Consider the following 14226-nt stretch of genomic DNA (forward strand, 5'->3'; position numbering starts at 1 on the left):
TAATAGACGATGTTTTGTGCCTAGGGAAAAACTTATTGAAAAAGGCAGATGTAAGTTGTTCATATGTCTCAATTGACTCGGAGTCCAAACTATATAGCCACGACTTGGCCTTATCTTTCAGGGAAAATGGGAATAACCTAAGTTTCAAAGCATCATCATCTAAGCCTCTAATTCTTAGAGTACTACAAATTTCCTCAAAATTCCTAACATGGTAATAAGGGTTTTCATTTTCTTTCCCTAAAAAGATTGGGAGCATCTGTAAGGTCCCAGGTTTCAGTTCATAGGGTGCCTCTGTTTCAGCTAACTTAATACACGAAGGACGAGTAGTCCTAGTTGGATTCAACAAAGCTTTCAAAGTTGCCATTTCTGGCGCTATCGGAGCAACATGGATTCTCTCCTCAATCAAAGGACGTTCAAAAACAGACTCTTCAAAAGTCGTACTCTCTAGATTAAGGTAATCGAGACGCTTCGAACTACTATGTTTCTCTTTAACAAATCTACCTAGTGCGTCTGTTTTACGTTCAGGCATACAATAGAATTTTCTAAATTGGAAGGGTAAGCAAACACAGATCAAGGCCGACTCAACCAAATCAAACCTATTGATTTCTAGCAAACGAAAAGCATGATGTCTCCACTTAGATTGTTTCTAGACCAGCTTCTAATCCTTCGAACGGGAATTCGTTACAATTTAAGCAAACCCCTCTGGAATCAATCCGAGTTAACGTAAGTTGAATAGAGGCGAGGGAAGCTCGGTGGAGCTTTGATACCCAAGGCCTCACCGGTATTACAAGGCGGTGCAGTCACGCATTCAACTTACAGAAACCGTCAAGAACTTCGAAGTATGCCTAAAAGAGTAACCAATATTTTTCGAATGACTTTCCTGTTAAGCTCGTTACCCTATCGGTCTCGTTCTAGTCAAAATTTTAGGCTTAGGTTCGCGTAGGTTAAGTGTTCCTAAAGCGGGCAAGAAGAGAACGGTGATGAGATCCGAACCCTTATCTTGTATGGCCAGGCCTTGCCCTTTACTAGAAAAATAAATGTCTGTATTCAGTCCTCAACATATATGCATACGAAGGAGTCCAGTAACTCGCTGACAGGGGATTCGCGAGTGTTCAGAATCTTACCTCCCGTTCCAGACGGGGGATGAATAGGTTGTAGTCGACTCGGGCCACTGACTCCGATGTCTAGTGTACGAACCCAAAGTGCAGAGACAATATCGTAATTTTCCTCCTTCTCTGCAAACAGTTTATATTTAAAGTACCCTTCCGTAGGGTAATAAAAAAAATAATGTCCCGAAGTCCAAAAATCCAAAAAGTAAAGAAAAATTACAAAAATAATAAACCCTAATACAGTTTTTTTTTTCCTAAAAGAAAATAAACAAACCCTAAACTAAAATTGTCTAAAATAAAATTGTCTTCTTTTCTATTCTTTTTGCTTTAATCTTTAGCTCCAAGTCTTTATGAAATCACCAAACTCTTTGGCTCAATTTTCTTTATGATCCAGAACCTATAGACACAAGATAAATACCCAAAAAAATAAAAAAGAACAATAAAAATAAAAATAAAATAAATCTAAAACCCTAAAAACAAGTCCGCGTCGGCGACGCCAAAAGTTGATGTGATTTGTAGATAGTGGTAAAAGTGGTTCGATTCTCAGACTTGTGAAGGATATTAATTAGACTTAAATTCTAATATTAAAATAGAAAACTCACTAAAAATTATAGCAAACTCAATCAAAGTTGATATCCATATTAAAAGAACACCGAGGCTAAGATTCCACTATTTTCTAAGTTCAAAGTGATTAAACCAATACTTATATTTATGCAATTTTCTCGTTTAATTTGATTCTAAAATATTGCAACAAGTAGATTTTCAAAAGTAGTAATTGTAAATACCAAGTATGAAGCATCAAAAGTCTTAAAACTAATCATACTCCATCAAAATAGATCACAATCACTCAAATAAAAATCATATTCAATAATAGTTCAAGGCAAATAATCATATAATTATTGCAAATAAAAAGATAAAATAGAATATACCACTTCATGTTGGAAAAATAGCTTCCTCTATCGCCTCAGCAATGGGGTTTAGCTCCTCATATTAATCATGATCTCAAAATATTAGTTTATGGCTCAAAAGATGATTAAAAGGATGAAAAGTGATAATACAGACGATTCGCAACAGTTTGTTAGTGTTGCAACAGGGCGAACTAGTAGCTAAAGACCTAATGCAACCGCTGTGATAAACGACACATAGGTTCTGCTGTGAAACAACGATAGTTTTCTGCGACAGTTGCTTGTGCGTCAATGTTGTTCGTGTTCTTCCTCTTCAGCAGCAGCAGCAGAATAAGGTATTTTCCTGCAACTCGATCTCTGGAGCTCTGTGGTGTTCTAAACTTCTCTGAAAGGATTTGTACCCTTATATGACTTATCCCCTCTCCTTTTATAGGCCACAACTCGATTAAATCTCCCGAAATACTCGAGACTTCTTCTGTTTTTCTTTTACTCCAAGTCACGGCAATATCTCCCTTTCTTTTCTCATACGCGCTTCCAGATTCATTCAAACTCTCCTATTATGCCTCCACAAGCAAAATCCTCGGTTGATAATGCATATAACTTCCATATTAAGTCGAACAGGACCAAGATTACTCCCATGTTTCCGTAAATAAGATATTCTTCCCTGTTTAAATCCAACTGATGAAAACTCCTATTTTTCCTCCTACGCGGCTACTTTTCTTTTTCCAGGACTCTTCCCAAAGATAGAATCAAATCAACAACACATATTCTTCACACCCAACTTAATCAGACCGAGATATTCTTCCTTCAAACAAATCCCGTAACTCTCCCTCTTTAGAAACTACGTGACTTTTCTTTCGACTTTAAACCCGAGTGCCAAGCCTGTTTCATCATGACATACTATTACTAACCAAAGCCCATGGATCTCTGCTAAAATCTACCCGAAAATCGATCGGAAAATTGTTGCAAACGAGAATTAACTTTCCCGCCATTTTTGAAATTTGAATTTGTGAAGAAAGGGGGCGTCCCCTATCCAGAGTAGGGGTGCCTTTAACAGCTGCCTTAAGGGGTGTCCTGGGGTGCCCCTTATCCAAAATCGGGGGTCCGAATAGCAAGTGTCCTCCGGGTGCTTTCCGACAACTTTTCGAGCCAATTTTTTCCAAAAATGTTTATTGGCCAAAAATACCTACAAATAAATAAAACACCATAATAAGTACAAAAATAAGCTCTAACAATATATAGAATCGAGACAAATCGGACACAAAAATGTGTTTATCAATTGGATCATCCGAAGATAAACATCTAATTTGGAAGCTAAATGGTGTTTATGATGAAAATAACCGGCTGCCCTGGTATTTCTATATATCAGAAGCATGAAAATCATTCAGTCCGGGAGGCTCAAAGATTGTAATTCAAGGGAGCAAAGAATTGTTTTCTTTGCTAGGCACATGGAGCCCCACCAGAAGTTGATGGATGAGTGACGTGACTACTGTCCCACCCATTTCGTTGTGGAATCTTACAAGCATTGACAACGCATCTTGTTCTTATATCAAAATGGGAAGAAAAAGCTTCAAGTGGTAACTCTTTCAAGCAACTGTCGTTCCATTCTCTTTAAATTTCTTCTTACAACTGTTGGTGGAAGCTGAGATAGTAATCATGGATCGGAATGGATTATGAGGAGATACAACTGATGAGGAAACCAACTAGAAGGATAATCGACTGGATTCAAGCCGAGAAGAAGACAGTGTTGGCCGTTGATCACAAATTGGTGTTAAATGATGCTGTTGCCGGGCGTGAACGGAGATGGACTGTATATTGCAGTCGCTGGTGTTGGCTGAGTGTTTGGGAAAATCTGCAGAAGTGGTCAGGGAATATCGATCAGCTGAGATGCATAAGAAGTGGAGCTGGTGATACAAGTTGAACGGGTTTGACACGGAACTGAATGGTGAACGCTGCGACTGGTTTTGTTGAACTGAATAGAGAATGATGATTCTTTCAAATGTAAGTGGGGTTTTCCGGTGGAGATGGATTCTGTTCTTTGCATTCACTGGGAGAGTTGTGTATTCGATGATTGCACCTGGTGACCGGTGGACAAAGTTCTGAGATGGACATGAATTGAAGAGGGCAGCGAGCATTGTATGGTGGAACGGGATCTGATGTCGGAAGGAGAATGGAGATGTATGCTGGCTAGTTTTGGTACAATGAAGCCGTGATTGCCGGTGGTGATTATAGAGTTCTTACAGCAACTACAACGGGAATTCGAAGATGGACCGAGATAGATTTGGTAAAAAAAAACAAACAACCTCAGCAACATCATGAATAAATGGAAATGTGCTTGATGGATGATTGCAGCTGGTGTTTGCATCGAGGAAGTGGTTGAATGGAATTGCAGATGACGAGACCGAAAAGATGTTGCTGGAGTGGCTTTGTTTAAGGCTGTACGACCAGAGTGGAAATGGTGTTGTGAACGACAGTGCAGGAAGAAGCTTAGGCATCAACAGAGCTCAGGGGTTTGTATGACCGGAAGGAGAATGGCAGTGGCTAACAGTGAGCTGGGACAGAGACATGAAGAAGCTCGTGATGGCCTGAGTCTAAGAAAACAGAGATGGTGATGGACGACATGCTGGAGTTGGACAAACAGAAAATAGAAAGTGGGTTGCAAACTTGAGTTTGCATGTGCTGACGTTTATGTTTTGCCAGGAATTTTTAATCCTACCACGTGAAGACCAAACACCACATGAATTGTAAATGCCAAAAGTGCATAAACAGGTGGCGCGGCTCCATTGGATGATTTTGTGCAATGATCAACACGTGGCAGCTTTCTATTGGATGGTGATGTGTAAGGAACCAAAGTAAAATGAGAAGCGTTCGAAGGCTATATTTTGAACCTAGACAGACACAGAAAGAAGGGAGGCGCGGCTAGACGGCCGTTTCGTAGTCTAGGGTTTGAAGTTTTTTTATCCATTTTTGCTTAGCTATTTTGATTTTAATCTTTTTATGACTTTTGTGAAAGCCATGGATAGCTAAAGTCATGTTAGGGTCTAGGTAGAACCCAATTTTATTATGAAAACTCTACATTTATATGCTTAATAATGAGTTGATTGATTAGTAGTTTTTCTTCATATAGCTTGGTATTTAATTGCTCATGTGATTTTCTTGATTATTTATGCTTTTCAATTGATATGGCATGATTGGGTTAAATTCTTTGACGTGATATGCTTTAGGATTGATAAGTAATGCTTTAGAATCACTACTCATGAAGCGAAGAAAATTACAGCGGAGAAACAGTATTTGAAAATGCATGGAATATATTTTTAAAGATTAGTAGAGTTTGTATAATTAATTGGTGGAAACCGAAAACCCTAGCAACCCATTCCCATCTTGTTTATTTTAGATTATTATCATTTCAATTTGTTCTAAATTTCTGAAAATCGTTAAAACATTATCTATTTGATTATTTAGTTCTCGTATTAGTTGGTAGAGTATTTCACGCTCCTCGTGGGAATGACCTGTAATTGCCATTGTCTACTAGTTAGACGCTGTGCACTTGCAGTATATTATTGTAGGTTTGTGAGCCTACCCCCCCCCCTAATCAAAGGAAAACCTCATCAACTCAATCCAAATTAACTTATCCATAAGAAACTGCATAAGACAATATCCTGATGAAACTACAATCGACAACTCAGTGAGTTTGTTGACTCCGATTCGATTTTGTTTAACGGCAATAATCCTCAACGACTAGACAGCAACATCACCAATGCATACTTGCGGTCGTGATTCTTATTGAAAAATTATTAATGAAAACATTATCAGACTATATCGCTTTATCAACTTTGCATCAACTCGATCCGATACCGATTCAAGCCATGGTTAAATGCTGAGGGGAATCGGGGATATAATAGAAAATAAGTCGAAAGAGTCCGCACAAAGGTAAGTGGTGTAATAATAGAAGTGACAAAAGATGTCTATTGTCAGTTGGATAAGGCGGAAAAGAGATCTGACAATATTCTTCCACAAGTTTGTCATGAAATGGGAGAGCTTTAACTCGTTTAGTTGCGTCGTGTGTGCGTCTGTCTTAGTTATTATGTCTGTAAATATGTCTGCGATTATGTGTACCAATTACTATGAAAATCTAGTTTTAGGTGATGATATTAAAATTGGTCAGATAGCGAGTCACTCTGCAGGTTTGAGAACCCTTCGACTCCGAAAACCATTCTGCATCAGCTTGCTTCCACAACAACTTGTACATATGCTATCCTCAGCTTCAGTACCAAGTGAACCCTCTCTTCACGAAGACTTCCTCCGAGGGTACTTAGTTTATCAACTAGGGATGACGACTGCGAGGAAATTGGGGTTGGTTATTTACCAACTAAGGATGACAAAGTCTTGGAACTGTTGTGCTCTGGGCTGCTCTTGTGGGTAGTCTTTCAAGAAGCGCTAATAGCATTATCCTTCGCCTTCTACCATTCTAAATGTAGAGTGTATTACCGCATCTCCAACAAGCAGCTGAGATCGGAATCAAGAAGAAGCCGGGTGTGTCATACAACCAGGCAGTCTCATATCATCAAAAATCTTGAGAAGCTCCTAATCACGTTGTCCAACATCTTTCTATGTAAGTTATGTAAACTGAGCGTGGAAAAACCGATAAAAACCTTTAACAAAGAAGCGGATATCACCCGACTACAGTCTTTACCTCTTAGGCTCTTAGAAGATAAGACCCTTTATGATATTCCAAATATGTAGGTTCGATTTCTTAATGAATAAATTCCATCTTTCAAAAAAAAAAAATCTTAAAACTGTGTTATACTAAGGAGTGAGTCCATTGTTTGAATCCTCTTCAACATTTAACTTCACAAAAGCTTCCTCTTCAACAAATCCTCTAGTTGTCTATCCGCTTAACCTAAGTCATCCTTACTCCAGCATTCGGTTTCAAATTTAAACTACGCAATTTCTTGCTAGACACGAATCTAGCCTGCCCGGAAAAAAAAAGTTTAGTGAAAAGAACAATGACGGGTAAGCCAATATACACCAAAGCGAAAAGCATTAGGTCCTCCAGGAACACATTCACACAACAAGGCAGTTGGACAGATAGCAGGGTCTTGCTAAAGCTAATTGAGTGACGGCAAAATGAGCCTCCCAATCAGTAAAACTTAAAAATCTGTCAATTCTTCTTATACTTTGCATTTGATGGGTTATTCCAAGTTTAAGTGGCACCATCCGTCAGTTTATGATCGGCAATGACTTGCTGAATGTACCCGTATCCAGGGCCGGGCCAATAGGGGAAGGGAAAGCCCCACTTCGGAAAAACACGGCCTAGGAGCAACAAAATACTTGCCTTCCATTTTGGGTTCTCATCAAAAATAAAAGCATTTTTATGGGCTTATTCATAGATTATGTGATATGTTTGGCAAAAATTGCATCGTTTAGCGGCTTTAACCTCTCATTCTTTTTTTGTATTCTTGTAAATGTCAATCCTCTTCATAGTTTACTATTGTTATTGTTGAAAAATTAGTAAATTCTAACAAACTATTCCTCCTGGCATCCCTTTTCTACCTATGGTTGGTCAAGTTTTGAGTAATCAACTTAATGGATTTAATGAATAGGTAGTTTTCAAGGGGATTTGTAGAGTCTTGAGTAGATGTCAAAGGAATTGATTTGTTAACCGTACATGACATACAAATTGCAGGCATAATTAGTTGATCTCAATGTTCAAGGCTTCTACCATATGAACATGTTCTAGGTTTCTAGTAATTCAATTTCAAATCATAATTCATGTTTATTGTAGGTACTCCTCTACTTAAAAGAACAAGCATAAAGCATTACTATCTCAAAATAAAAAGAAGAGTTAAACTTATTAACATAAATAAATTTGCAGTATATAATTATGGGGGCAAAAAGTACTCAGGACCGGCCCTGCCCGTATCACCACCACAAAATAACTCATGGCTAAATCTTATCTCATTAAAGTCTCCAACAGTCCAACTAGAACTAGAATTCATGTACAGACCTTGGGATAAACCCAGACGAATCACTTCATTATTATTATATTTTCATGCGGAACATCATATAATGCATTGAAAATTAGAAATCTCATCTGGATCCAACGTGGGGAGCTCATATTGTTTAGACTTCAGACATCAAATTAAATATTCCGGATGGATTCAACGTCGTTCACGGACATTGTCTCTTGGTGCATTGACGCCAAAATATAAAACGGAAAATATGTCATATGTTCAAATATTTTTAAAATATGGTTCAAATGGACGAGGAAAAATTATTGTGGGTGATATGAACACCAAAAAAATAGCAAGGATGAAATTGGATTCATCCCGACTTAAACTTAAAAAATAACAAGGATGAAACTGGATGCATCCTGATGTAAATTAAAAATAAGAAAAAATATTTAAAAATGGGTAGGATGAAACTGTTTACATCCTGGCTATTTTTACATTTTTGTCCATTTAAACACTATTAAAATCTAATTGTCCTTTTCACCAAGAAATTGTTGATTTTGGTCTTTTTAACCAATTTTATGAATATAAAAACGGATGAGAGAAACAAAGGTTACAGGCCAGACGTACATTTTACAAAAATGTCTTCTTCTTCAGAAACGCTTCATGTGGTTCTATTTCCATTCATGGCAAAAGGCCATACAATTCCACTTGTAAATCTAGCTCGTCTCCTTTGCCTTCACCGTAACAATAACATCACTGTCACCATCTTCACAACTAATCCAAATTCAGCATTCATCCGTCAATCTTTATCCGATACAAAAGCTTCAGTGATTGACTTAACATTCCCGGAATTCACACATCCTGAAATTCCTAAGGAGTCGAAAGTGCAGATAAATTACCATCATTTTCTCTCTTTTGCTAGTCTAACTAAACTCCTTCAACCAGAATTTGATAGAATTCTTCAGAGTCTTCAACCGGATGTCAGTTGTATAATTTCTGACGTATTCTTTCCGTGGAGTCTTGAATCCGCTTCCAAGTTAGATATACCTAGATATGAATTCAGTGGATGCAGTAACTTCACCGTTGCAATTTACGATATCCTTGCTATTCAAGAATTTCCAGTCGATTCTGACGACGAGCTTTTTAGTCTTGCTCCAAATTTTCCCGACGTCCGGCTTACCAAGAATGATCTTGAACCTGAAGTTATTCATTCGCAACCAGGTGAAGTGACTGATTTATTTACAGATATCTACAGCGCAACGAGTAACGGTAACAGCATAATCGCCAACAGTTTCTATGCACTCGAGTCGCAATTCGAAGATTACTTGAACAGAAAAAGTGCACCACGAAAAAACAAAAAAAAAAAAAAAAATCCGTTGCAAAAAAATTAAAAATTCCGTTACCGGGACTTGAACTCGGGTCTATCAGGTGAGAGCCGGGTATCCTAACAACCTAGACTACAACAGATTCGTTGTTTGCTTTCTCACCTGTCATCTCTTCAATAGGCTCTTGTCCTTCCAAGGGACTCCGGAATACACTTGGAAAGACAACGCCAAAATTACCAAAATTGAACAAAGAGTTTAGAGTGGGAGCAATATTTCTGAAGGGGCCAAAATGAATTACAGGTTACAACAAAAGAGTCCCTTGTATTGAAAACATTCATTACTTTCATTTTCGTATGTGGAACATCATAATGATGAATAAATTTGAATAGAATTTCTATCTACCCAAGGAAGGAACCTACAAAAACATTATCACATTGAGGGGGGACATATTTTGGCTTTGGATGTATTTTGGCTTTGGATCTATAACAGTTCTTCAATCATATGATACCAAGCAGCAAATTCTTCAGCATATTCACCTGTCTACACTCCGTCTTGCCCTTGGCCTAAATGTTTGTTGCGACCAAGGAGTCCTCCTAGGTGTTTGCCGAGGCTCTGATTGAGGAGTTCCTATGGACGCCGGTCGTGGCTCTGAATGAGTCTCCTGAGATGTTTGTTGCGGTTCTGAATGGGCTTCCCCTGGCTTATATGTTTGCTGCGACCAAGGAGTCCTCCTAGGTGTTTGCCGAGGAGTTCCTATGGTTGCTGGTCGTGGCTCTGAATGAGTCTCCTGAGATGTTTCTTGTGGTTCTGAATAGGCTTCCCTTGACCTATATGTTTGCTGCGACCAAGGAGTCCTCCTAGGTGTTTGCCGAGGTTCTGATTGAGGAGTTCCTATGGATGCTGGTCCTGGCTCTGAATGAGTCTCCTGAGATGTTACTTGTGGTTCTGAATGGGATTCCCTTGGCCTATTTGTTTGCTGCGACCAAGGAGTCCTCCTAGGTGTTTGCCGAGGTTCTGATTGAGGAGTTCCTATGGATGTCGGTCGCGGCTCTGAATGAGTCTCCTGAGATGGTTCTTGTGGTTCTGAATGTGAACCCCCTTCAGCTGTTTGTTGTGCCTCTGATTGAGAAGTTCCCCGAGCTGTTTGAGCTGCTAATCGTGGTTCTGAATGAGCCCCTCGAGTTGTTAGACGTGGCTCTGAGTGAGTGCTGCCATTATCTGAAAGGGTCCCTCGAGCTCTTTGCCAAGGCTCTACGTGGCTACCACCATTATCTGAATGAGACCCTTGAGTTGTTTGACGTGGCTCCGAGTGACTGCCAAGATCATCTGACGGTGCTCTTCCAAGAATGCCCTCTCGCTTCTCAGAAAGATTACTATTACCCCCATCTCTAAGTGATTTGACTTGAATATTTAACACATTGGATTCATCAGATTCATAGGGCAGTGGTTGAATCCCCAGTAGATCTGGCTCAGGAACAAAACCCAGTGGACACTTTCCTTCATCCATTTTCCGAAAGGTGATAGAAATCCTAAGGAACAGGATATAGACATAATGAAGTTATTACAAGGCATGGCAAGTACTAGGATCAACATATAACTTTTGACAATCGATTGTCAATTACCTTTTACATGGAACTGCAGGCACACAGTGCTTAGCAACATCGGCTCCATTTCCTTGTAAGACCAACACAGAGCTAAACAGAAAATACACAATCTATAATTAGTATAGACATTTACATCAGCCAAAGAGGAGCTAAAAATGATAAATATGAAAAGAAAAAAAAAATGAAACATTTACTATCAAGGGATCCCTATAAGTATGTTTATGTATGAACATCACCGTACTTCAACAGAGGGGATCAAACTAAGGTTCTCTCCACTGACACTTTTAAGATCAGCACAGAAAGGATCTGAAGGACGAGATATTTATGATCCCATCACATACACATCCTGTGGCTAGAAATAATTTAATTCACAAATTCTTGTAATCACAATTTTGCCCGATATTTGGACGTGCAAAAGAAATATAAATGCACCAAACAATTAGAGCGAGACAAAGAATGACATAAATAGAAAATATGTGATGATCATACTTACCCCACTGGAAGAGGAATTGCAGCTGAGCCACTAAACTCACCAGGTCCCACGATCTTTAGGTTTGACCCAAACACTATATCACACTCGCTAAGAAAAGAAACGGTGCAAAATGGCCGGATAAAATCGTGGTTATCGATATGTGGCGGTATGCAGTCCCCCTCATCATATATATTGACTATACAACTATCAGATACACAAGATGCAGGAAGAACATGCCACTTCACCAGTCTCCTTATCATCACCTTTAGAAGATTAGGTATTGGATCGACATGTTCATTGCGAAGTATTCCAGGGGGATTGCCTTTCCTATCCTGTCATAGAATTGCAAATAAAAGGTAAGCTTTCCTTCTTTGTCATTCTTTACTTTCATTATACTTTTAATACTTTCTGCTGCCTGTTGTTTTTATCTGTTGCTAGTTCTAATACATCAAGGGAAAGACAAAATTGATTTCTTTCTAGGCACAAATTATGATTATTATGCCAAAACCACAATCAAATATTATGTACCTAATATGCATGGATATCGGCCATTAATATTCAAAATAAAAATGAACAGCAAGTAGGAACATTTCATCCTTGAGATATAAAGTTTACCGGTGCATAGTTATAACAGCAACCGAATTGTATGGTTACCCGCCCCTTGCCACGCATCCACTTCTGGGGAGCAGTATATGTGCGCTCTGCAAAAAGATACATACACTTCTATTACAGCGTTCCTGAATGTACGGGAGCGTAGACCCGTATGACTACAATACAAAAATGAGGAAATAGTTTGCACTGATTTCAAAGTTCAAACGAAGAATTGCAGAAAAATAGATTCGATATTTTGAACACAAAAATAACCTGTAGCTCACCTTTTAACTCTCCTCTGCTTCCCTTTTCCTGAAGTTCAAACACAAAATCAACTATTCGCTTCTGCTCTGCAGCGCTGAACACACCAGCATGCAGTTCAAGCCCCTCAAGTACATTCACGGTCTTTCCCTTAATTCTCTCTAAGCAAACAAAATCCTTCTTTCGCTGCACATTCATGAACCTAATAAACTCCCTTGTTTCCCTTGATAACTCTGGTTTCTTCTTCTCTTCACTTCCTACACCTCCAGGATCACACTCTTGCTGCTGACTGTTTTCATATTCTTGTAGCTCATCTTCTTCTTCTTGTGCCATATCCGCCCACGACATACGTACATTTGGAGCTTCACTAGTAGTCGACACCTCCAATTCACTTTTATACACGACAGGTTCCAACTTACCGTTTTGTCGTGCTATATCAGCCCACGACATACGTACATTTGGAGCTTCACTAGTAGTCGCCACCTCCAATTCATTTTTATACACGACAGGTTCTAACCTACCGTTTTCTTGTGCCATATCAGCCCACGACATACGTACATTTGGAGCTTCACTAGTAGTCGACACCTCCAATTCACTTTTATACATGACAGGTTCCATCCTACCGTTTTCTCCGTCTTTCCAGCTCCCAATAGACTGAGTATCAGAATCACAGTCACCCTCCAGTTCACTTTTACACAGGACAGGTTCCAACCTACCGTTTTCTCCGTCTTTCCAGCTCCCAATAGACTGAGTATCAGAATCACAGTCACCCTTCTCTCCGTTCTTCCAACTCCCAATAGAATGAGTGTCAGAACCACATTCACCCTTCTCTCCGTTGTTCCAACTCCCAATAGAATGAGTGTCAGAATTATCCTTCTTACCGCAACACTCATCAGGAATATAGGCATATTTGTCAATATCTTCATTTGCTGGAGATGATGTCGATTCGCAGCAATGTACATCTGGTACTTGTAATGGTTGAGGGTCCTGGTAGGAAAGTTCTACAAAACCAAGCGATAAAATTTGATAAGAAACAACCTATAGCGGAAAAAAAAATCAGTATGAAAATAATCCTTTCCTTCTGTATACCAAACAATATTCCTGGTTTTGTTTCCAATCCTATTCTCTTAATTCCAAATCCACATTTATCAAACACAACTGTATCTCTAACTAATAATCCCAACATGGGCAACCCTAAATTCACTGTGTAATCATAAAAACCCAGTGAATTAATACCAATTAACCCAACTCAAAAAATGTACAGTAAATACCCTTTTTAAACAGAAATTCGGAAAATCAGAATCTCTAACCAAATTCAAACAACAAAAACGAAAATAGAAGAAAAAGAGTTACCTTGATCGAGTAAATCTACACGATTTAAGAGAAGTTTATTACATTTATTACATAACCCTTCTGTAAGAAACGGAAGCAAATTCTTCAAGTAATTAACTGCAACTGGCAGTTCTTCAATTGGGAATAAGTAGATTGGATCTAATTTTCTTGCCCTAAATCCCTTCATCTCTGAAATTCTCTCTCTCTCTCTCTCTTTCTCTGTGTTAAGACTTTGGGTGTTTTGAGGTCACGAGAGGAGGAAGAGAATGAATACAGAACAACACTGTGGGTTTGAATAGATGGACAGAAGAAGTCTTTTTCTAATGAGAATCAGAATAAAGGAGGAATGTAATTAATAAGTATGTTTAGGGGCAACTTCGGTATTTTCAAAGAGTGATGCGCCTCGAATCAGCATTTTCGCTGTCATCCCCTTCAATGGCACTGGGGACCGGGGGTCCTGGGAGAGTAGAAGGAGACTGGGACAATGAATTCAATTTTGGGCACTATTAAGTGTACAGCATCCCAGCTGTCTGATCAAAAAAAAAAAAAAAGTGTACAGTGAGCCTAACTGGCTGCTTAATAATTTTCAATGTTACAGCCTTACTGGTGGGTATTAGTGCTGCCGCAGAGTGGACAAGGATGAGGGCCGAGATTTAGAGTATTGTCACCAATG

General features: G+C 38.9%; 2 protein-coding genes across 2 annotated transcripts; one reads left to right on the forward strand and one right to left on the reverse strand.

The window, feature by feature from the left end:
• Positions 1 to 8606: 8606 nt before the first annotated feature.
• Positions 8607 to 9586, forward strand: LOC113291305 (UDP-glycosyltransferase 90A1-like). The gene is made up of 2 exons (XM_026540854.1): positions 8607 to 9306; positions 9474 to 9586. Exons 1-2 carry the CDS (start codon positions 8607 to 8609, stop codon positions 9584 to 9586), a joined length of 813 nt encoding a protein of 270 aa, XP_026396639.1.
• Positions 9587 to 9598: 12 nt separating this feature from the next.
• On the reverse strand, positions 9599 to 13852 carry LOC113288853. Its single transcript, XM_026537978.1, has 6 exons — positions 13575 to 13852; positions 12245 to 13222; positions 11985 to 12070; positions 11391 to 11701; positions 10916 to 10987; positions 9599 to 10822 (listed from the first exon to the last, which is right to left on the reverse strand). The coding sequence occupies exons 1-6, from the start codon at positions 13738 to 13740 to the stop codon at positions 9826 to 9828; spliced, it is 2610 nt and encodes an 869-aa protein (XP_026393763.1). The 5' UTR covers positions 13741 to 13852; the 3' UTR covers positions 9599 to 9825.
• Positions 13853 to 14226: the final 374 nt, after the last annotated feature.

Source organism: Papaver somniferum, chromosome 6, assembly GCF_003573695.1.
Source record: "Papaver somniferum cultivar HN1 chromosome 6, ASM357369v1, whole genome shotgun sequence".
NCBI lineage: Eukaryota > Viridiplantae > Streptophyta > Magnoliopsida > Ranunculales > Papaveraceae > Papaver > Papaver somniferum.

Coding starts and splice junctions, on each gene's coding strand:
- LOC113291305 (XM_026540854.1), top strand. CDS start 8,607: ATGTCTTCTTCTTCAGAAACGCTTCATGTGGTTCTATTTCCATTCATG. Junction 9,307..9,473: donor AGATTACTTGAACAGAAAAA/GTGCACCACGAA, acceptor TCTCTTCAATAG/GCTCTTGTCCTTCCAAGGGA.
- LOC113288853 (XM_026537978.1), bottom strand. CDS start 13,740: ATGAAGGGATTTAGGGCAAGAAAATTAGATCCAATCTACTTATTCCCA. Junction 12,071..12,244: donor AAGCAGAGGAGAGTTAAAAG/GTGAGCTACAGG, acceptor ATCTTTTTGCAG/AGCGCACATATACTGCTCCC. Junction 10,988..11,390: donor GCAATTCCTCTTCCAGTGGG/GTAAGTATGATC, acceptor TTTTCTGTTTAG/CTCTGTGTTGGTCTTACAAG.